The sequence below is a fragment of the Scylla paramamosain genome, chromosome 19 (assembly GCF_035594125.1).
Source record: "Scylla paramamosain isolate STU-SP2022 chromosome 19, ASM3559412v1, whole genome shotgun sequence".
NCBI classification, from domain to species: domain Eukaryota; kingdom Metazoa; phylum Arthropoda; class Malacostraca; order Decapoda; family Portunidae; genus Scylla; species Scylla paramamosain.
The window spans coordinates 21003642-21026219 of record NC_087169.1 but is presented as its reverse complement, the minus strand read 5'-3'; the positions used below and the strand labels follow the sequence as shown (position 1 = coordinate 21026219).

General features: G+C 44.2%; 1 protein-coding gene and 2 long non-coding RNA genes across 20 annotated transcripts in view; 2 read left to right on the top strand and 1 right to left on the bottom strand.

The window, feature by feature from the left end:
- Window positions 1-292: 292 nt before the first annotated feature.
- LOC135109880 (ecotropic viral integration site 5 ortholog-like) overlaps window positions 293-22578 on the bottom strand; it is an 89701-nt gene continuing 67415 nt past the window's right edge. For 9 of the 15 annotated variants that reach the window (XM_064021696.1, XM_064021702.1, XM_064021701.1 and 6 more), the window contains 16 exons: window positions 13900-13987; window positions 11610-11765; window positions 10763-10891; window positions 10195-10365; window positions 9391-9572; window positions 8842-9019; window positions 8545-8703; window positions 8202-8336; window positions 7938-8036; window positions 7715-7819; window positions 7300-7533; window positions 6853-7029; window positions 6509-6676; window positions 6314-6409; window positions 5875-5976; window positions 293-2832 (listed from right to left, as the gene is read on the bottom strand). In XM_064021696.1, coding sequence (XP_063877766.1) covers window positions 2398-2832; window positions 5875-5976; window positions 6314-6409; window positions 6509-6676; window positions 6853-7029; window positions 7300-7533; window positions 7715-7819; window positions 7938-8036; window positions 8202-8336; window positions 8545-8703; window positions 8842-9019; window positions 9391-9572; window positions 10195-10365; window positions 10763-10891; window positions 11610-11765; window positions 13900-13987 — 2614 coding nt within the window. In that variant the 3' untranslated portion in view covers window positions 293-2397. Of the gene's footprint in view, window positions 2833-4131; window positions 4157-5874; window positions 5977-6313; window positions 6410-6508; window positions 6677-6852; window positions 7030-7299; window positions 7534-7714; window positions 7820-7937; window positions 8037-8201; window positions 8337-8544; window positions 8704-8841; window positions 9020-9390; window positions 9573-10194; window positions 10366-10762; window positions 10892-11609; window positions 11766-13899; window positions 13988-14524; window positions 15408-22578 lie in introns of those variants that run through there. The other 6 variants (XM_064021705.1, XM_064021704.1, XM_064021694.1 and 3 more) reach the window with 3 other exon arrangements.
- Window positions 2709-6979, top strand: LOC135109882 (uncharacterized). Of its 3 annotated transcripts, none has more exons than XR_010272940.1 (5): window positions 2709-2848; window positions 3460-3580; window positions 4015-4502; window positions 5811-6741; window positions 6845-6979. It is a non-coding gene; the product is annotated as an uncharacterized LOC135109882 (long non-coding RNA). The 3 variants fall into 3 exon arrangements; XR_010272938.1 differs by having other exon boundaries at window positions 4015-4586; window positions 4693-6741; XR_010272939.1 differs by lacking the exon at window positions 3460-3580 and having other exon boundaries at window positions 2711-2848; window positions 4015-4586; window positions 4693-6741.
- LOC135109884 (uncharacterized) lies at window positions 8960-10494 on the top strand. 2 transcript variants are annotated; one of them, XR_010272942.1, is made up of 3 exons: window positions 8960-9099; window positions 9311-9888; window positions 10142-10494. It is a non-coding gene; the product is annotated as an uncharacterized LOC135109884 (long non-coding RNA). The 2 variants fall into 2 exon arrangements; XR_010272943.1 differs by having other exon boundaries at window positions 8966-9105.

The window sequence follows — 22578 nt, the reverse complement described above, 5'->3', positions numbered from 1 at the left end:
GGTGGTGGGTGGTGGTGGCTGTTTTGAGAGCAAGGTGCTTTGTAATGAGTAAGAAAGAATTACCATGTAGTACTGTAGTAAATTTTAATTATCTTCACTTTGTCATGCTGGTCAGAGTGGGATGTTTGGGTGTGGCACAGAGGGAAGGACAGACAAGGACAGGTGTTTAAGAATGTAGTAGGGCATGGGAATGAAGCTTCCTGTTATCCTTGTCAATCATTATCAGTACACACACGCATGTATTTTCATTACAGTATCACACACTGTACAGGTGATGAGTGAAATACACAAGTAAATAGTTTCATATTTAATTAATTATCATTGAAATTCATGACAAATTATCTGAGTTGCATTACAGTGGAATGTTTATGGCATTCCTCATCCCTCTCTACCATTTTCTAATAGACATCATTCTTCCTTCAGTCTTGATAAATCTCTAGTTGTGGTACATGGTTACCATTGTGACTCTCACAGTAAAGTCTGCTTCCAGCACTGCATTTCACAAACACATACAAGTGAATCTGCCTTTTCTAAATATATATTAAATTTTAAAGTATAGAAATATTGAGTATTGAATCAATGCTATCACTAGGAGACGGGTGCACCAGTGATTTGAGTTGACCTAGAAAGCTTTGCAAATTACAGCAGTTAAGAGTGAATGAACAGGAGCAAAATTTAACAAGCCACACACAGAGCAACTCTCCAGCACTGCCAACAAACCTGCTGACCAGCGCTCAAACAGAGGATACTATTCTGCACTGATGTCACTGTGGGGGAAAAGGAACAACTGTAACAGAAAAGAATTGATCGGCTACAAAGCAAGACAGAGTGACAATTGCAAGAGTGGATTCTTAGCACCAGCGCACTGATTGCAGCTTATTGCACAACTCAAGGACTGACTGGCGGCGTCCACTTTAGCCACGCTGGGTGGTGATGGATTGGTCCTCTGGTGGTCCCTACACATGCCGCTATGGGCCAAACTTCCCTGATTGTCACCCCATCACGTGTCAAGGAAGACCAATTAGACAGTGAGAGTCCCTGCTGGGCTTATGTGCCCCCCCTCGGCTCAGCACACGACCTTCACCTGCTCCTTGTGATACACTGTTGACTCTGAGGGGATTGCGACACTATGGGTGGTGTTCTCACGGAGGCGTCAGAACGCTGCAGCAAGGACTGGTTGTCTGGAGGGGCAGGAAGGCCACACACCGGCCCGGGAACAACAAGCCTGCCTGGACTCCCCGTCGAAGGTGCTCGAGGCGCAACAAAAAACACTTGCTCGCAGAAAACTTAGGGACACGAGCTCTAAAACTGTCGGCATGTCAATGAACTTATTATTTTCCTTTTTTTATATATATTTATATATATGTATTTTATATATAATTATATACACAAGTCTACATAACATAAGTACACATTATATGGAAACCTAAATAAATAAATACCTTCTGTTTTGGTTATCGTGGCCACTCGCTCCTCGGGGAGAGGCGAGAGCTCAGGGAGAACATCACAGCTTGACATTGATTGTGCCTATAAATATTTGTGAAGCTTTTCTATTGCTACAGTCTTCTTCACCCTTAGGGATCTTTTTCTACTTTTTTCATGTCCCGGCCAGCTTTACTATTTCGCTGAGCATTCAGTAAAGTTTCACCTGGCTAATGGGAAGTCAAAATATTTTCACACAGATTCTCCTGACCGCTACAACATGGTATTGGGAGATGCCGGCATGTCACTTGGCAGCATCCCGGCCTTTTCAGCCCACCAATGCTCCTCTCAATCCCAGAACAGTTTCTCTCTTTGACTTTCTCTTCACAATGCCTCAGAGAGCTCACCTGCTGACCAGGACCTTCACTCGCTGGTCCAGCAACTCCTACAACGCAACCTGGGAACTGTCGCCTAAAAATACTCAACTCCACACAAATGAGACGACAGAAATGTGAGCCAAAATTTGCACGCCCTGCCTTTCCTGCGAGCGTCGCGGCCCGGCAGGGAGCTCGGGCAGTGAGTATAAACAGATGGCCAGTAAACCAACTCGTACTGCCAAGGGCTGGCCACTCAGGCCCGTGAAAAAGTATAAAGACATTTGTCGTAGCTACAAACTAACTAGTGGTCCAGTGGTGCTGCGGCGAGTGACAGCAGCGCAGAGGAGCGGCGACATGGTGACCCAGACCATTCCTATCGGCTGGTGTGTTAGGGAGCATCATCATCATCAGACACAACCTCCACTTCTCTCTCTCTTTATTCATTCATCCATCCTCTCAGCACAACATACATTCATGCATGCACACACACACACACACCACACCACACCAGTTCCTTGTGCCGCACTCGGCCGCAGATTAAAGCTGTCCATTTCACCAAGATCAAGGGAGGGAGGCGGCCTCAGTCAGTGGGGCGTCACTAACAGGCCTCCATTTCCAGGTGCGGGGCCGAGCCATTCTGCAGCGCGGCAACAGGCGCCTCCTCCGAGCTGGTCTTCACCTCCGGCAGCTGCTCCAGGAACGCCTCTGCCAGCGTGTGGGATGTCTTGCGGGTGATGCTCTCCCGGTTGGGGGGCGTGATGGATCGCTCACTGCTGGTGGAGATCTTCCGTTCCTTCGGTGTGATGGAAAGCTCACTGCTGGAGGACACCTTTCTCTCCCTCTCCTCCGCCGCTGCCAGTGCCGCTGCTGCCGCCACCGCCGCTGCACCGCCCTCCTTCAGCTCACCGTCATCCAGGTAGAGTCGGTAGTCGTCTGCATCGTCGGCATCGGACTCCGGTCCGCTGATGGCGTCGAGCCGCTGGAGGCTGACTGTGCGGGTGAGGCGCCGGTTGATGGCTGACAGGCGGGCAATCTGTTGGGATGCAATGGTCAGTTTTGTGGGACAGTGGATTTTGTCAGTACAGTTGTAATTGTGTTGTGTTAGTTAATTGTTTCTCTTCTTCAAAAGTTTAGCAAAAAGAATGCAGTGAGGGAACAAATTAAAAGACTTCATACCTCATCTTCCTGGCCCTGAAAATGGCTCTAAATTCCTGGTAGTGTTGCATCTCTCTAGCCTCCACCAGTATCTCTGATAAGCAATGTAGCTTTATTGCATCCATATAACTTCCCTTCAAGGCACTGCATTACACTTGCCTCCTTATGTGTGCTGTATCTGTCCTAAGAATGTGTCTTCTTTACATGTTTGGGAATCTTCTTATCTTCTACATAGAATAGTGATAAGTAAGATTTATCCCAATTTGTTGGTAACTCTTAGCTTTCAAAGTTTCACATTAATATCTTGTCACATGAACCTTCATTGAAAAACCTACATCACTTACTATTTTTGTTATATATTTGAAAGGTGTTGGATTATTTTTTTTGTTTTCTCTTAACGCAAGTATCACTTGCATCATCTATGGGCACCTCTCTGTTTCTCTCTTATATTACAGGATGCACTGCTAATCTTACCAATGTTTCACTCTACATGTCTTAAAATTAGTTTCAGGTCAAGGTGCATGCATGTCCCATGGGTCGTAACTGGGAGTGTGTTGGGGGCAGGGACAGGAGTCTGTACAGAAGGGGAAGGCAATGAGGTGGAATAACCCAGTCAACAATGGGCTGTAAGAGTCAACCAAATAAAAGAATTTTTAACTTTAGTTCTTTTGTTTAATTAGAGTATGCAGCTTCATATGCTTCCATGCAAAGCAGGAAATAGCTAGAGGGTAATAATGAGACCAATTAAATTTAACATTTCATCTTATGAATTAAAGGGAAGTAAGTGGGGATACAACATGCTCATATGCAGTGTTTATTAAATTATTTTGTGTGTATTTAAACACTACGAAAATAATAAGGGTACCCTTATCTACCTTATTAGACTCAAGTCCTTTTTAGATACAAAAGATACTTTTATCTATCCATTCTAAAGTTTTTAAATTTGCTTATTTTAAAGTAAAAAGTAACTACCAAAAAATCAATGTCTAACAAGGCTTGAGATGATGAGAGTTTCAACAGTATCAGAAGACAGACAGGCAAGACTTATATATCATTGCAGAGTGTGAGGGACTGAAGGGCCGAGCGGCGAGGGAGGAGCCATGCAACACACGCCTGGCACCGCTCTACAACACTCACACACTCAGGGCATGCATAACCGTGATGCCAAAGCACTTACGCTGTCCTTACTTATTGGAGGAGGGCTGCAGGTGCAAGTGTGTTAGAAAACTTGGGTTAAAAAGTGGTATCACACACAGGACAGGAAGCTTATATTGCACTAGTGGGATGTTTTAAGACTGTTGGAGACATGGCAGTAATGTTAGGTCAGTGAGGAGACATGACAGTCATTTTAGCAATGTAGAGGTGTGTTTGATCTGAGGTGAGGTGAGGTGAGGTGATGGTGATGGCTGAGGTGTAAACAATCCTCCACATTTTAGCTCAATTTCCTGTTGAAATTTCTTGCAGCTTCAGGGACAACAAGGCCTGGCTACACACTCCACATCCCTGACAGGAGAAGACAGCCCTCTGATTCCCTGTGTTGTGAGAGAGGTGAGGCAAAGGACCAGCAACCACTTCATCCATATTCCTATTCCTGTCAAGTAATGGCACACGTGACATATCAGCAGCGGTCAGGTCACTTTTCAGAAAGAACCCGTGTACAAACAATCATTCAGGAGAAAGTTAAACACAAAATTGATCGCCATTTGTCTTGTTCATATGGTGGTTTTCTTTCCAACAGGAGATATGTGATTATGGGAGTGATTGTGGTGTTCGTTAACATTCTGTGGAGTCTGTGGGGTGCGGCTGAGATGAGAGAGAGAATGTGCCAGCCTTCATTGGAAAATGCAAAGCCCCAGTTGTTGCAGGACTCAATGGCTCCATTGCCATTTCATCCTGCTCACTGGTAACTGAAAAATGAGACTTTTGTGTCTAGATAAAAACAACAATAAATATTTCAAAACACTAAGCTTCTAAATGATTTCCATTTTGTTGTATTTTAAATATTTTGTAAGTAATTATTCCAAAGCCAGGCAGTTTGAAATATTTACTGCATTTAATTTCGACACAATCTCATTTTTGTCACAAGTGAATGGAATCAAATGGTGACAAATCCATTCACTCCTGCAGCAGTTCTTGCTTTATATTTTCTACCAGATGACACAATGCCAATCTGCTGCTTTTCAATATCACTTCCCAAATGCTGAAAATTAAGTGTGTCTCAGTGCTGTGGGAGGTGTAGTGTTGAGTGCAAGGTGAAGGTGAGGTGAGGATCAGCCATGAAGCAGGTGTGGTGAGCCTAGTGCTGCTGCTGCTGCTGCTGGTGGAAGCTCTAATATGAGTGGTGAGGTGTGTGTGTGTGTTTAGACAGTGAGTGCACATTATTAGGGAGGTTAGAGTGTGAAGATTAAGCCTGACTTGGTAACACTACATCCACACACTGGATGCAGTGACTGACTCATAGTACATATGATGATGGATATCAGTTATTTTTAGTCTGAATGGTGAAGCTTGTGGTGAATGTCCCAAAAACTGACTCCATAATCACATGTGCTTTATCATACAAGTTCCATCAGAGAAGCTGGATCTGTACTTAAAGACAAGTGCAGGAATGTTTAGGCAACTTCTCTGAACTGTGCATTTGGTGCAAAATGTGAATTGTGATACCTTAACTTCATATTATTCTTTAAATCACTTCTGTAAAAATGTGTAGACTGAAAGCTGTTTACTACAGTAACAGTGACCTGACAATGAATTAACCAACTTTCTAGCCATGTTAACTAAGGGAACAGTGACCTGACAATGAATTGACTCACTTTCTACTCCCACAATATGGTTTCAATAAGCACTACCTGGCAGCATCCACCACTGCACCACAGTCTCCAGTCAAGCTAAAGCCCCAGAAAGAGATAGCACTACTCACCTCTGCCTGCAGCTCTGCCACCTTGTCCTGCAGCCGAGGCACCTGGTCACTCTCGCTGCCGCCCACTCGGGACACCTCGCCCTCTGTCACCAGCTCCTGATTCTGAGGGAGGGGCACAGATTAAGTGATGTTGAAGATATGAATGGTGGGGCCTCCTTCTATGCTCTTCATCCATCAATAATGTTGCTCAAATACAGACAATGAATATTATATATTAATATTAATACAAGTAGTATGTCAGGGATTTGTCACAACAATAAAATGCATTCATTACACATTCATTAGCTATCTTGATGGTTTGCTGTTGAGATGCGTTTAACTGAGTGGTATGTATTAGTGACTGCTACAACTGTTCATCAATAATCTGCAATTTGGTACTTTGAATTTTCTTGTACATTTCCTACAAATTGTAAGGTGTAAGTTATGTCTCTTGCTTTACCTTGAATTCCAAAGACGAGATTTTCTGTGTTAATTCAGCTAAGCTTTGTGACTTCTCAGCCTCTCGAATTCGTGCCAGCATTTTCTCCTCCTTCATCTGAAATAAAAGCATGAATTAGTTCAACTAGAACCTTTTGAAAGTAGTGAAGGTGTGGTACAATGTTTAAGAATACAGGCTAGAGGTTGGTGCACTTGCCTGGCTCTCAAGATCAGTATACTTCCGCTTGTGGTCGCCCAGCTGGGACTGCATGGTGCGGATGTTTGCTTCAGCTGCATCCAGAGCCTCCTGTAGCCTCTTGTTTTCCTCCTCCTGACGCTTCATCTGGTTAGTGGAGACCTGCACGGCCGTCTCCAGCTCCATCACCTGCAGGAGGAGAGAGAATTGTTCAGTCTTGCAATTCAACACTACTTGGGTCTTTAATATGGCAAGTCAAATAGCTACCTTTTAACATGAGAAAGACATATAGAGCTGATGGGTATTACAAGAGGCTCCAAAAAGGTAGGCAATAACAAAGTTCTCCATCCCAGGCAGCTTCCCACCTTGAGCCTGGCCTCCTTCAGTTCAGCTACAGCAGCTGTCTCATGCAGCTTGGTGGTCATGAGCTCCTCCTCTAGCTTGGCTGCCTCACTGGACCGATCCCAGAACAGTCCCAACTTCTTGCTTGGGGTGCTGGTCACGTCTTGCTTGGCCGCCTCACTCTTCTCCCCGTGCTGGTCCTGAAGAGAGTGGTGGGATGTAAGTACTTGGGTCAGTAATCAATTAAACTCTTCTGGATCAATATTACTATCTTCCACTTAGTTTTTGTTTTTCTACTGAGGAGAGACAGAGTCTCCATCTATAATAGCGGTTTCTCAAAAAATGCAACAACTGTACCTAATGGCAACTCTTGGTTATGTTTCCTAATTTAATGAGATGGAGTTTATCTAAGAGTTTATCTAAGAGTTTATCTAATTCAGTACACATTAATGCAGGACAAACTGACTGACCTGCACGTGTTTGGTCCACAGCTGTGTCAGCTCCTGCACGCGGTGCCTCAGGTCCTTCAGGGCCAGGTTGGCCTCAGCCTCCCGTAGCCGCACGGCAATGAGTTCCTCCTGCAGGTGAGCAACGGAGTGGTCTGGAGTGGCCTCCCTCATCTTCTTCTGCTCCTCCTCCAGCTCCTGGATTCTTGCCCTCAGGTCACGTATGGTGGCCTCCGCCTCAGCAGTCTTTAGCCTCACCTGTGTGCAGCACTGGGTCACAACAGCTCATTCACCAAGGAAAACATTTGTACAAAACATTCATACTACCCACGAAAACAGAACCACTTATTCAACTCCTTATCACATCACTTGTCTGCCAACATTTATCTCCCTTTGAAGAACCTAAAACTACCACCACTGCCACCACCAGTGTCCGCACCTGGACTAGTTCCTCCTGCAGACACTTGACCAACTCCTCTTTCTGCACCAGCTCCTCCTCCTTGACCATCAGCTCAGCCAGGGACGACTCCCTCGAGGAGCAGTTCTGTGACAGACGTGATTAGCTTGTTATTTTACGACTCAGATTACTGCTTTTGACGATACTATAAAATTATGAGACAATGAATTTTGTCCTGCACCACAAACTGCAGATTCTGCCTCACCTCCTCAATCATTCCCGTCAGCTTGCGTATCTTATCCCTGGCAGTGAGCAGCTGCTCCATTGTCTCCCCATCATGTTGTCGCAGTGCTGCCAACTCACGCTGGGGGAGTAGAGGGGCTACCATGAGTAACTGAGCCATCAAGCATGTCTCTCAGCCAATAATACTACAGCATGTGTGGATGTAATGCTCATTTATATAATATGAATCACTCTGTCTTACTTCACACTGACATAAATAAGACTGAGCCAAGTATTGTGTCCTCACCTTGATGGCAAAGTTGTGTTCTGCCTCCTCCGCCCGGGACACCTGGCCGCGGATGAGACGGTCGGCCAGGGCAGATGACTCTGCCTCCAGGCAGTCTATTCTCTGGCGCAGGAGTCGGTTCTCTGTCCGCATCCTCTGTGTGGGGAGGCAGGTTTTAGATCGCGTGAGATCAGCACACCTATACAAAACTTCTTTTTATCTCTTCAAAAGACTAGAGAAGGCTGTGTGAATCATAAATATGCAATACAACAGAAAGAGTGTGAATGATGTGTGGCACGCCTTGTCTGGGCCACCTCATGTGGGATTACTGGTCTGGTAGGTAGACAGGTAGATGACTATTTACCTTGAGTTCCACCAACTCCTCCTGTTCTTTGGTTTTCATAGCAGTGTACTCCTTCTCCAGCTTCTTCATCTTTTTCGGGTTGTAGCGTAAGGAATAAGCAAGAGAGAAGTAGCACTCGGGGTCTGCCTCAAACTTCGCTGGGAGGTCTCGTTGAAAGTACTGAGCAGGGGGAAGAAAATTTGTTTTGTGAAAGTACTTAATGGGAGAGGATATTTGTTTAGTGAAAGTACTGTGAAAAGCAGTGAAAGGATTCAACACCAATACACACTACACCACAGAGGAGCACTGCCACTCTACCTTGAGCATTCCTTCCATGTCCATGCTGAATAGCTCTTCCTTGCCCAGCGTGAGGCAAGCCAGCGCTATCCTGAAGATGACCTCCACGCCATCCACCAGGAAGCAGTCCATCACGCGGCAGGCAAGCGGCTGCTGCAGCGTGGTGGAGAACAGCGTCAGGAACCACGACGACGCGTACCTGCAGACGACACAGGGGTGAGACAGTGGAGGTGTGAGGCGCAGCAGCAGCGTGAACCACACACATTCTTCACTAAGCATGTACAGGTTATTCCCAATTTTGGAATGATTTTACATTTTTTTTTCTTATGTTTAAGATAAATCTGTTGTTTACCTTAACTAATGAAAGCTTATAGAGCTTCAAACATACTGAAAACACATCACACATTACCACAAACATAGTGTAAATGCATTAAACTAAAAACAAATTTGCATGAAGTACTTTAATAGCCAAATATGTACATCCATCCAGCCAATCACCCAACCAACCAACCAACCATCCATCCATCCAGTCACCCAACCAGACGCCCAACCAACCATCCATCCACTCACATGGAGGTGTGGAAGCTCTGGGAGGTGAAGTGAGCATGGAGGTCCGGGAGGTGTTCCTGGATGAGGCACTCCAGCTGGTACATGCACAGGCCCAGCTCAGCCATGGAGGGTTTGAACATCTCCCGCATCCTGTAGTCCTGCATCAGCTTCACCAGCACTGCAAATGCTTCCTCCTCCGGCATCTGGCATGGGGAGGGGTTGAATCACATAAGAACAAAGAAAGTTGCAAGAAGCCATCAGGCCTACATGTGGCAGTCCCTGTGGATTAGAATGTTTTGATCTCTGTGGCCAAAGACACCTCTACCTTGAATTAAGAGCACTACTTTATCACTTCCTCCTCTAGCATCTGTTACAGTGAGGACTTGGGTCAGAAAACTTTGATCTCCATGGCCAGGAAGACACATCTACTTTGAATGAACCACCTCTCTATTCCTGCATATTTCTCAGCTTCTAGAATTTGGACTGACAATATACTAAAGAGGAGCAATAATCTACAGGGTGAGACAGAACCCCCCACCCACCCACCCAAACACACACACACACACACACACACATGCAGGCCATTACCAATCACCAACTTCATTCCCAGATTTACCGTTTTACCTTTAAACACAGGACAAATCATCACTGAAACATATCCCTCATAATGCCCTTCCTTTATCAATCATAATTTCATTCCTGTGTTCCCTTTTTACTTTTAAACACAGGTCAAATCATCACAGACATGTCCCTCACACTGGCTTTCCTGCAGCACTCAACCATCACCCCCTTCACCCCCATCTCCCGAGAGGAGTGCTGCCTTACCTGCATGAGCAACAGGCCAACGATGAAGGCCGATCCCTGGCAGTAGCCCACCTCACGGTCGTGCAGAGAGTACGCCTTCATCACGTTGAACAGACTCTCCTGCCCCAGCCCGTCCTTCTCCTTGAAAAACTCATGCTCGGGGTAGGTCCGGGCCATGTCCCTCCGGATCACCTGACAAACATAAATTACATGTCTGTCTGTTGCACGCTGTGATGGGGCATTATACATTGCTGGCACATGTTCACTGGAAGCTCCTTTGCCTAAGCCTTTGAGAAAATAAATAAAATAGACACAAATGAATGCCCTTTGATGTAAACCTTTAAAAGAATAAGATAAAAGCATAATATATTCCTAGCATATGCTCACTGGAAGCTTACTGGATGCTCCTTTACCTAAACCTCTGAGAAATAAATAAAATAGATACATAAATGAATGCTATTTAAAAAGAAGTAAACATTTAAAAGAGCAGAGGAAAAGCTTGAACAATTTTGAGTGGCAATTAAAATACAAATGATAAAACCATGAAAAAACATACATAAATGCATGAACATTTCTATGAGTGCCTCACCTTCTCACAAGCAGAGGTGGTGCGCAGGTACTCAGCATAGTTGGCCTTCTCAGGGGAATTATGGGCAGAGCACAGGAGCTGCCAGGTGATACCCCGGAAGTGGTGCGGGATGCCCTTCCTCACCAGCTCCTGTGGGAAGATGGATGTGTGTGTGTGTGTGTGTGTGTGAGCATTTGTGTGTGGATAGGACCAAGGCAAGCAGCTGCATCAATAACAGTGGTGATACTAATACCGACACTTTGAATTCTGTATTATGAGCTTCAATGGCATTACTTGTGAGTGTGAGAGAGAGCTATTAAGGTGAACCATATACAGAATGCAGCAGAAATACCTGCCATATTTTTCCTTTCATTAAGCTTTAAAATGTAGGAGGATTTATGTCTCACTCTGCATAATAACTCTGAGCAGAATTAAAAAGAAAAAAACTGCACCAAATTTAACCAGTTGTATGATGGAGGAGAATAAAAAAATGAGGAAAGAAATGAGAGGTGAAAGAAAGGAGAAAACAAAACAAGAATGCAATACTGACAACCAGAGAGGAGAAAAGAAATGAATGGTAAGTGAAAAGAAAAAGAACACCACAGAATATTAACTCCTGGAAATGACAAAGGAGAACCATAAATGACAAAACAAGAGGTAAATAAAAAGAGAAATACAACACCAAATATATCAATCGCCAGAAATATAAAAAATCACCACTAATAATGAAGATAGGTAAAGAGCAAAACTGAACAATAACAAGAAACACAAACAAGAAGAAAACCAATAACAAAACGATAACAAATAAAGAGAAAGAACAACACCAAAACAGAGTAAAAAAAGGAGAGAGATTAAGAGCAGCACCAACCTTAAGCTGAGTACTTTTCCTCTTGTTCCATGTCTCCCAGTCATTCACCAGGCGGCCCCACAGTCCCCACAGGTCCTCCTCAGGGTCCTGCAGCTGGGAGCCACCAGTTGAGCCAGCCCCAGACGATCCACTGGAGCCTCCTGAAGCCACTGAGATCTGCAGGAGAGAGGGGAATAAGAAGTTAAAGAGGAGAGTAATGATTAAGATGATGATGGTGGAGGAGGAGAGTGGAAAAGGGAAGGAAAAATAAGGAAGAAGAGAAGGAATAAAAAACAAATAAGGAAATGAGGAATGAAAGAAATAACAGACCAAGAATAAGTGAGATGAGAGAAGGAATGAAGGAAGAAACAGGGCAAGGAAGAGGAGAAAAGGAATGAAAGGAGAAACAGGACAAGAATAAGGGAAAGAGGGATGAAGGGAGAAACAAGAAAACAAAGGACGAGAGCAATAATTAGGATGCAGGAAGAGGCAGAGAGATGATATGAGAAAGAATGAAAGCAGAAACAGGACAAGGAAGAGGAGAGAAAGAAGAAACAGGACAAGAATAAGAAACAGGATGGAGATGGATGAAGAAAGAGACAAAGAGGAAAATAAACAGAAGAAAGAGGGCAAGGAGGAGAAGACCCTTTGAACATCTTCCAGGGGGACACAGAAAGAGGATCTGCAAGGAAGTTAAGAGTATCAAGTTAAACAGAGGCAGATCAATGTGGCTTCCAAACTCCTGCAGAAGGGAGGAAGAAGAAAGAGAGAATGTTTGATTAGTCTTTGTGGGATAAGCAGAATTCTAGCAAAGATATGTTAGGATAAAGTCAGTTATGTTAGAGAAACGGTGAAGTTTATCTGAACCTTCTTAAATGTGAGCTGATGTGTTTTGGAGTAGTGTGTCAAGTAGAATTTTGAACAGTTATGTAAGAGTAATGCAAATGAGGTTCTTTTTAATAGTGCACAAAAAAAAAAAAAAAAATAGAGAAACTAAAAAGAAGTATGTATTAGTGCCTAAGATATATGAACGTGTTATGTAGGAGTTAGTTATATAAAAGACTTATGAAAATGCGATTCCTTTTCCATATTGCATAAGAAACTATAAAACAAAGTACTTATCATCATTATTGTCACTCCTCTCTCTCCATGCAACTCCGGCAAAACAAGAGTCATTATTATCAGCAAAACATTAAATTACACCGTAAAAGAAAAAAAAGTTATCCTCAACAAACTTTTAATGTAAAAAGATTCCTTGAAGTTAGTTTAATTCCCAAGTTTAATACAACCAGCCACTGCCACACAGCGCCGCCGCCACCACCACACCTCCACCACCAACACCAGGGCCAGGGACTGTGTTCGTGTTTCTTTGAGTGTCACTGCAGCTTGGAATGTACAGTCCTGCTTCTGACATTACCGTCTGTTCCTTCACAATCACAGTCTGCCTGTTCTCGTGTGGTGCTGCCACATCTCAGCTGTCTGGTGCTTCCTTCTCTCACTGAATTCATTACGTCAGCTTGATTGATTGACTTATGGTATCACACACAAAAAAACAAAAAACAAATAAATAAATAAAATGAGAATGAAGATAACATTGCATATTGACATTCTCCCCTCGTGTTGCTCCTTCAGCCATTATTCCGAGACGCTTCTGTGCCACACCTTCACCACTTGCAGAAGGTTATAGATGAAGTGACGCGGGTTTTTTTAGGGTTTTTACGGTTCAGGTGACATATTAACAAGATTTCTACATTATTAAGAGGAGAAACACTCTTCAGAGCCCGGTTAATCATGACTGTTTCAAAACAGTCATGGTGAGAGAGCGAAGCGTTTCTGTATACAAGCCGTGATTCATAAACACTGGGGTCGTGACGTCACGGCATGTGGTTCATTCTGATTGGTGAATATATCTTCCATTTAATTATAGTGATACCGGTCTAATAAACGTGGAAATATGTTATAAAATTTCCTTTAATTTAATTACAGCGTATGTTTACCGAAAGTGGAGCGCTAATAGAAATATTTATGATATATTACTAGAATCATCTGCCTCTTTCACGTGGGAGCAGATAAACAAGTAAACAAATAATATAAATGAGATAAATTAATAAAATAAAATCCCTTCATGAAAGATAACACGGACTCGTATAAAATTAATTATGATTATTTATTATTATTATTATTATTATTATTATCATTAGTAGTAGTAGTAGTAGTAGTAGTAGCAGGGATGATGTAATGAGAGAGAGAGAGAGAGAGAGAGAGAGAGAGAGAGAGAGAGAGAGAGAGAGAGAGAGAGAGAGAGGCCCACCTGTGATGTGTCAGAGGACTTCCTGGAGTGGCCGGCGCCCTGACCTGACCCCAGGGAGTTGAGAGACTTGGAGTCCGTCTCGATCAACCTGGCGGGGAGAAAGAGAGGCTGAGCACACACACACACACACACACACACACACACACACACACAGGGACAGAAAGACTATTAATTATAAATATATTCACCAATCACGACTGCAGCAATATTTAATTTATCGTGAAGTGAAAAGTGTTAATTTGTTATAACATAATACTTTTTGTTGTGTTTATGACCAGTGCATCTGTATTTGATATATGTGTGTGTGTGTGTGTGTGTGTGTGTGTGTGTCGAAGGTTTGGGGAACATGCGGTGAACCCGTGATCAGAGTATGGGCCTTGGGTAAGGATGTGACCTTTCACAAACAAACACACACACTCCTGCTCAAGGAGGACACTTGACTGGCCGCTCGTCAGGAAAAACCTTCGCACCTGAGCGGGACACGAACCTCAACCTGCCAAGTGACAGGGCAGGACGTTACCACTGAGCTGTGTGTGTGTGTGTGTGTGTGTGTGTGTGTGTGTGTGTGTGTGTGTGTGTGTGTGTGTGTGTGTGTGTGTGTCAGACACAGAGGGGCGCGCCGCACCAGTTCTTGCCCCACACCAACACCTCGGCGATAAAGCTGCGTCGCCGCTCCCCACCCCCTGAGGCGCCTCGCTCCTCGCCACTCGTCCTGCGGCGATCCTCCCTGGGTGAGCTGAGCAGCACGGTGGGCGTGGTGAGGAAGGTGGGGGAGGGCAGGTCGCGCAGCCCCGAGGCTGCCACCTGGGACAGCGAGCGTCCTGGGCGGGGTCGCGACGCGTAGCCGCCGGACACCCCGAAGGCGTCGTCGTCGTCACTGACGTCCATCGCGCCGCCGCAGCGGCCGCCGCGGGCCTCGCGCTAGGGCAGGATGTGGCCGCCGTGCCGGGAACACACGGGCCTCCGCAAGTATCATGGATGAACGCGGCGCCGCGGAGTACGAGTTGGGCGCGCGCGGGGCAGGCACTAAGGAGGCCGTGGGCGGGCAGCGCCACGACCCGCCGCAGGCGTCCCCAGGCCCATTCCTCGCCGCGCCGCGCCGCGCCACCTCAAGTACCCAGTCGTCTTCTTTCCTCGTTTTCAATTGGCGAGCGTCGCGCGGCCCACCTGTGCCTCCTTGTGGCGGGGGGAAGGGCGGGGTGAGCAACACACACTTGCTCAAGTAAACACCGGCGCCGCCACTTGTCTCGGGTTATACCGCGGTGCCGCAGCAAGCAGCCGCGTCACGGCACACGCTGCTGCCTCTCCCAGTCACGCCGCGCCGTGAGGTCACTTGCAACACGTCACTCCCCCCAACACCTCGCGCACCCGTGGCGGTGAGGGCGCAGCGCCACGCTCTGCAGGACGTCAACACGCAGACAACACGGAGCCATCCACGATTAAGGGAGTGGGGATGGGAGGTAGGGAAGAGGGAGGTCAAGTTACTGCTATGGCCCGTGTCACGCCCCCCGTCCCTCGTCCCCAGCCACCCATCAAGGCCACGACCCCCGCCAGCCTCCCTGCATCCCCCCTCACCATCACCCCCACCTGAACTTTCCGCCAGCCAGCCAGCCCGCCAGCCAGCCAGCCAGCCGGTAACAGGCCTCTGATGACCCTCTCAGCGAGCACCTCTCACTCACCCTCCCTCACCCTCCGATACTCTCTAACTTTGCCCATCCCAACTTTAAATGCCCGCGGGGTGGGCGCAACCTTTAGCCGGCGTGAGCTACGAGGCTGATGGGGCCCCGGGAGGCAGACTGCCCATCCGACGCCACCTTAATGCCCATCCTTTATCCCTACTCCTCCCTCGCTCCTCCCTGCCCACAAGCACACACCATAACCCCCCCCTCCACCCCCTTTCTCTCTCTCTCTCTCTCTCTCTCTCTCTCTCTCTCTCTCTCTCTCTCTCTCTCTCTCTCTCTCTCTCTCTCTCTCTCGGGGTCTGGAAGTGGCAGCCAATGGTCCAGTCCCCCTTCAAGTCAGGTTGTGTGAAGTTGGCCAGCTGGGGAAAACATTTAGCATTTCATTTGAAGGTGATATGCTCTCTCTCTCTCTCTCTCTCTCTCTCTCTCTCTCTCTCTCTCTCTCTCTCTCTCTCTCTCTCTCTCTCTCGACACAATCTTAAGTGGCCCGGCTCTCTCTCTCTCTCTCTCTCTCTCTCTCTCTCTCTCTCTCTCTCTCTCTCTCTCTCTCTCTCTCTCTCTGCGCCTCTCTCTCCCACTGTATCGTCTTGCCCGCTGGTGTAAATATTCTTCAGGTTACTGCCACAGTTCCTACAATGCCTCCTTCATGCCTCGCTTCAAATTACACCTCCTCCTCCTCCTCCTCCTCCTTCCTCCTACTCCTTCCGCCTTCTTCCATACACAGCTGGTCTCTCGTTCCCCTCCTCCTCCTTTTCCTTCAGTTATTCCATTCTCAAAGACACGTGCCGAGGAAGGAAGAGGAAGAGGAAGATATCATAGCAAAAGGAAGATTACAGGAGAGAGAGGGAGGATGGTAAAGGAGGAGGAGGAGGAGGAGGAGGAGGAGGAGGAGGAGGAGGAGGAGGAGGAGGAGGAGGAGGAGGTACAGTATGATGATGATGGCAAGGGAAGAGAAGAGGAGAGAGATAAATATGATAAAGGAGGAGGAGGAGGAGGATAAACTGTAATACTCAAGGTGCATATCAGGAAAAGAAATGCATATACTAAAAACTACAAGTGTTAATGAATGATGTGCGGATGCTGCGGAGAGGAATATGATGAAAGCCAATAGGGGGAGGGAAAGGAAGGTTGCAGAGGAGGAGGAGGGAGGGGAGGAGGAGGAGGAAGGGTCAATTAGGTCATTTTTCTTTTATCTCTTCGAATCGTCAGCAATAATCTCAGCAGTGATACTTTTAAGTGGTTCCTTTATGACTATTGCTCTTACTACTACTACACCTACTACTACTACTACTACTACTACTACTACTACTACATTATACTAATTAACAACATTTATATCCCTTTTATTTATTTCTCCCCTTGTTCTGTCTGTCTGTCCGTCTGTCTATCCACGCCCACTAAGTTTTAAAATCACACCAAATTTGGTAGTAGGAGTCTGGCGTTCATAAAAGGTCAGACAGAGGTCAGGAGGTCAGTGATCGGGGCCGCCAAGGGTCAGACTGGCCTTTATTGCTGTGGCGTAATTAAAGTGTTATGCCACAAGTTGGAATCATTATTTCGAAACGCGACTGACGGGGAGAGAGAGGAGAGAGAGGAGGAGGGGGAGGAGGGACGAGAGAGAGAGGAGGAGAGAGGAGGAGAGGAGAGAGAGAGAGAGAGAGAGAGAGGAGAGAGAGAGAGAGAGAGAGAGAGAGAGAGAAGAGAGAGAGAGAGAGAGAGATCGGGTTTAAATCTTTCGTTCTCTGATTTTTTCATTTATTTATTAATTTATATATTTGTTTATTATCAAGTTTCGAGTTTAAATATTTCATTACCTTCATTCATTAATTTATTCATCTTATCTATTAATGAACGAGTTTAAATATTTCACTGCCTGCCACTTAATCATTTCATTTACTTATCTATGCATTTGTTATCGAATTAAGTCTTTTATTACCATCATTTCTTTATTAATCAACGTATCTATCTATTTACTTATTTCTGTCTTTATTCTATTTTATCTACTATCGAATTTAAGTTTTCCATTACCTTCATTTGTTCATCGATTCAAGTATCTATCTATTGACTTATTCTATCTATTTACTTATTCTGTCTTTATTCTATTTTATCTACTAATCGAATTTAAGGTTTTCCAATTACCTTCCATTTGTTCATCGATTCAAGTATCTATCTATTGACTTATTCTATCTATTTACTTATTCTGTCTTTATTCTATTTTATCTACTATCGAATTTAAGTTTTCCATTACCTTCATTTGTTCATCGATTCAAGTATCTATCTATTGACTTATTCTATCTATTTACTTATTCTGTCTTTATTCTATTTTATCTACTATCGAATTTAAGTTTTTCCATTACCTTCATTTGTTCATCGATTCAAGTATCTATCTATTGACTTATTCTATCTACATATTTGAATCAGTAGAAGAATGTAAGAGGTTTCGACACGCTATGCTCGCTCGGCACAATTCTTAAATGTCATAAAGATAAGTCAGATTTTCATGGATTCTTCTCTCTTTACTGGTGATTCAAAGATCGTACCCCTAGAATCACTAAAACACTCTTAAAATCTTGCAACTTCCTCGGGCGGCTATGAATACTGATGACAAACCTGGATGCGTGCAACAACAAGGGTGTTTCAAAATGCTTTTCATTATTTTGGTATTCTTTTTTGGGTAATTCTTTTAAGGACTGGCGTCTTCAGTGGGTCTTTTTTCTTTCTCTTTTCTTTTTTTTTTTTTTATTTTTTCGTGGGGGGATTAATAAATGAAAAAAAAGGGAGGTTTCAACAAATTTCTCATGAATTTTGGATAACTGCCTTTCTTAGGGCAGGTATCTTAAATGGGCAGCTTTCTTTTGCTTTCTCTTTTTTTTTTTCTTATTCGGCTTAATGAAGAAAAATAGTGAAGGTTTCAAGACGCTTATCATGGTTTTTGGATATACTTTTGGATAATTTTCTCTAAGAGCTGGCGTCTTCACTGGGTCTTTTCTTCCTATTTTCTTTTTTTCCATTCTTTTTTTTACGGTAAGGGGGACTAAGTGAAAATAAGGAAGGGTTCAGGACACTTATCATATTTTTTTTACAAGGACAAGTATTTTTTGGGACTGGCACCTTCAATGGGGCTTTTTTTATTCGTTTTCTTTTATTTATTAACTTAATAACTTATTTTTTTCTATATATATATTTACTCTTTACTGATCTTTTTTTTTTACATTCATTTTATTAATTTACTTGTTTCTTTTTTTTGCTGGCCTTTTGTTGCCCTTGACCAAAGCGTGCCTTGCGTAAAACATGAACAAAATACGTCATAATGTCAACAACTAGAAAGTCAAGATGGTTCATAAATCTTAAAACTAGAACACACACACAAAAAAAATAAATAAATAAATAAAATAAATAAATAAATAAATAAATAAACCCACCCTCGTATTCTCAAATTTGTGTTCTCTCTCCATAATTGTTTTCAAAGGCAAGGAGATGATCAGTCGGGTCCTCATTTCCGTTTTCTTTTTCCCCACTGATGTAGAAACCGCGTTGAAATTTCTCATGGGAGTTTTCATGTTTCCCCCCCCCTCTCCCATCCACTGATAATCCAGATATTTCGTGAAGCCTTTGCTGCTCTCGTACATTTATGAAAAAAGGTGAAAAACTTCGGTGAAAATCCTAAATAACTTCCATTACAGTCTGTTAAATGGTTAGGTCTTTTCATTTTTTTCTTTCCTTTTATTTATTTCATTTATTCTTATTATTTTCCTTAGTTTTAATTTTTTTTTATCATGTTAGGCGTTTTTATTTCTTTCGTTTTTTATTTATTTATTTTCTTGTTTATTTATTCTTTTTTTAATCTTAACTTCATCTAGCATCTGACATCGCTACCCAAATGTACACCAATGCTGGCAGAATGTACGATGTTTTCACTTTGTAACTCAGTACGGTTCTTCTTTAGTCTCTCTCTCTCTCTCTCTCTCTCTCTCTCTCTCTCTCTCTCTCTCTCTCTCTCTCTCTCTCTCTCTCTCTCTCTCTCTCTCTCTCTCTCTCTCTCTCTCTCTCTCTCTCTCGCACCCCATAAACTGCCCTATACAATCATCATTAGCAACAAGAAGGGTAGTAGTTATTGAAGAAGAAAAGAAAAGAGAAGAGAAGAGAAGAGAAGAGAAGAGAAGAAGAAGAAGAAGAGAAGAAGAAGAAGAAGAAGGTGATGATGATAAAAAGAAAAGATGATGATGAAGATGAGGAGGAGTAGAAAGAAAAAAGAACAACAAGAACACGTAGAAAAGAACAGAAGAATAAGCAGGAAGCAAAAAAAAGAAAAAAGAAAAAGAACAAAGAAGAAAATCGTGAACAAGAACAAGAAAAACGAGAATAGAAAAAAATCAACAAAGAAAAAGAACAGAAGAAAATCGTGAACAAGAACAAGAAAAACGAGAATAGAAACAAATCAACAACAACAACAACAACAACAACAACAACAACAACAACACCAGCCCCGTTTTCAAGTGGTGCTCTTCTCTCACGCCTATTCCCTCATCACCACCACCACCACCACAATCACCACCACTTCTCTCTCCTCTCTCCTCTCTCCTTCCCTCCCACCCACACACGCGCCGTTGGGAAACCTCTCCCTCTCTCTCTCGACGGGGAATCTTCCAGTATTCTTTTCCTTCTTTTATTTTTGTGAACGACGAACAGAGAGAGAGAGAGAGAGAGAGAGAGAGAGAGAGAGAGAGAGAGAGAGAGAGAGAGAGAGAGAGAGAGAGAGAGAGAGAGAGAGAGAGAGAGAGAGAGAGAGAGAGAGAGAGAGAGAGAGAGAGGGGAGGGATGATGCTATACATTCAACTAAGAAGCCAAGAGGCACTCCCCCTCCTCCTCCACCTCCTCCTCCACCTCCTCCTCCTCCTCCTCCTCCTCGGTGACGTCAATACCTTACGAGTGTCTGAACCTTGACCTTAGTTTCTCGTAGAGGTGAGGATAGCCCTTGCCCACCTAACCCTTTACCCTAACCCTTTACCCAGTCCTTGTCTACTTACCCAGTCTTACCTATCCCTTGCCCAGCCTTTGTGTTAGTCCCCCCCACCTCGCCCCCTTCTTCCGTGATCTTAAGGGGCTAGAAGAGGGAATAGAAGGAGAGGAGGGGATGAAATAGGAAAGGAATGAGACGAGAACAGAAACAAGGGATAGAATTAGAAGTGATGAAATGAGGAGGGAGAAGGACGTAAGGAAGGAAGAGAAGGATGAAAAGAGAGAAAAGAATGATGTAAGGAGAGGAAGGGCCAAAAATATAAAAAAGTGAACAATTTGGGTACTGGAAATGATGCAAAAAATTAAAATTAAGGTTTAAATAAGAAGAGAAGGCTGTAAAGAGGGAGGAGAAGGATGAAAGGAGAGAAAGAGGGAATGAGAAGACAAAGAAGGGATGTAGCGAAGATAAGAATGATGTAAAGGGGGAAAGGAGGATGAAAGGAGTGAGAAGGAATGTAGGGAAGAAGAGAAGGGGATGAAATAAAATGAGGGAAGTGAAGAAGGATGAAAAAAAGAAGAGAATAATGGATGCAAGGAAATGAGAAAGACGGGACGAAATGAGAAGAGGATGAAGGGAGGAAATTAGAAGAGAAAAAGAAGGATGAAGAGAAATAACCAGTACCCAACGCTGCTCTCTCTCTCTCTCTCTCTCTCTCTCTCTCTCTCTCTCTCTCTCTCTCTCTCTCTCTTGGAGGTGAAGATGGAAGAAGAAAGTAAAAAGGAAACAAAAAATAAAGAAGGAATAAAAAAGGAGATGTGTAGCTAACAATTAACGGAAATGCTTCTCTCTCTCTCTCTCTCTCTCTCTCTCTCTCTCTCTCTCTCTCTCTCTCTCTCTCTCTCTCTCTCTCTCACACACACACAAACAAACAAACAAAACTTGTCCTTCCAACTGTCTATTTTCATTTCTTCTGTTATTGTCAAGTTGCTCTTCTTTCTCAAGAAAATTCGTCCTCTCCCTCTCCCCCTCTCTCTCTCTCTCTCTCTCTCTCTCTCTCTCTCTCTCTCTCTCTCTCTCTCTCTCTCTCTCTCTCTCTCTCTCACAAAACATAATCATTATCTTACTCAATTCCATCTCGTTTTTCATTCTAATGGCCTTTATTTTTCTCTCATAAGATGCTGGAGTAAAGGAAGAGGAGGAGGAGGAGGAGGAGGAGGAGGAGGAGGAGGAGGAGGAGGAGGAGGAGGAGGAGGAGGAGGAGGAGGAGGAGGAGGAAGAGGAGGAGAACATATTTGGGTAAAAGTGAAAGTTACGAAGCAAAAATAAAAGGGAAGCAAAAATAAAGTGAGACTAAAGTAAAATGAGAGAGAGAGAGAGAGAGAGAGAGAGAGAGAGAGAGAGAGAGAGAGAGAGAGAGAGAGAGAGAGAGAGAGAGAGAGAGACATATGACAGACACCTAGATTAAGGAAAGGTCGGGTACTCTCTCTCTCTCTCTCTCTCTCTCTCTCTCTCTCTCTCTCTCTCTCTCTCTCTCTCTCTCTCTCTCTCTTGGACTGTATATTTGCCGCACTTATCTCCTCCTCCTCCTCCTCCTCCTCCTCCTCCTCCTCCTTAATAGTCTTCCTTAAATATTGCAACCTCCTTAACCTCATCTTCCTCCCACTTATTTCCTCATTTTCAACTTTACATTCACCTCCTCCTCCTCCTCTTCTTCTTCCTCTTCCTCCTCCTCCTCCTCCTCCTTTCCTCTCTTCACGACTAATGTTCGCTTCTAAAAATGCAAAACGTTTTTCTTTTTTTTCGTTTTTACATTTTCCAGTTTAGTCTCTCTCTCTCTCTCTCAACCACAACCACGTCATGGCGCTGCGGGCGTGGTTTGGGGGCGTGGTGGGGGAATTGGGGTGGGGGGCGAGATGTTTTAGGGTCCTGAACACACACACACACACACACACACACACGCACAGTCATCGCCCAGTTGAGTCCAGAGAACCTTTTTCAACTTCCTGGTGAAAAGAGTCAGTCATGCTCTCTCTCTCT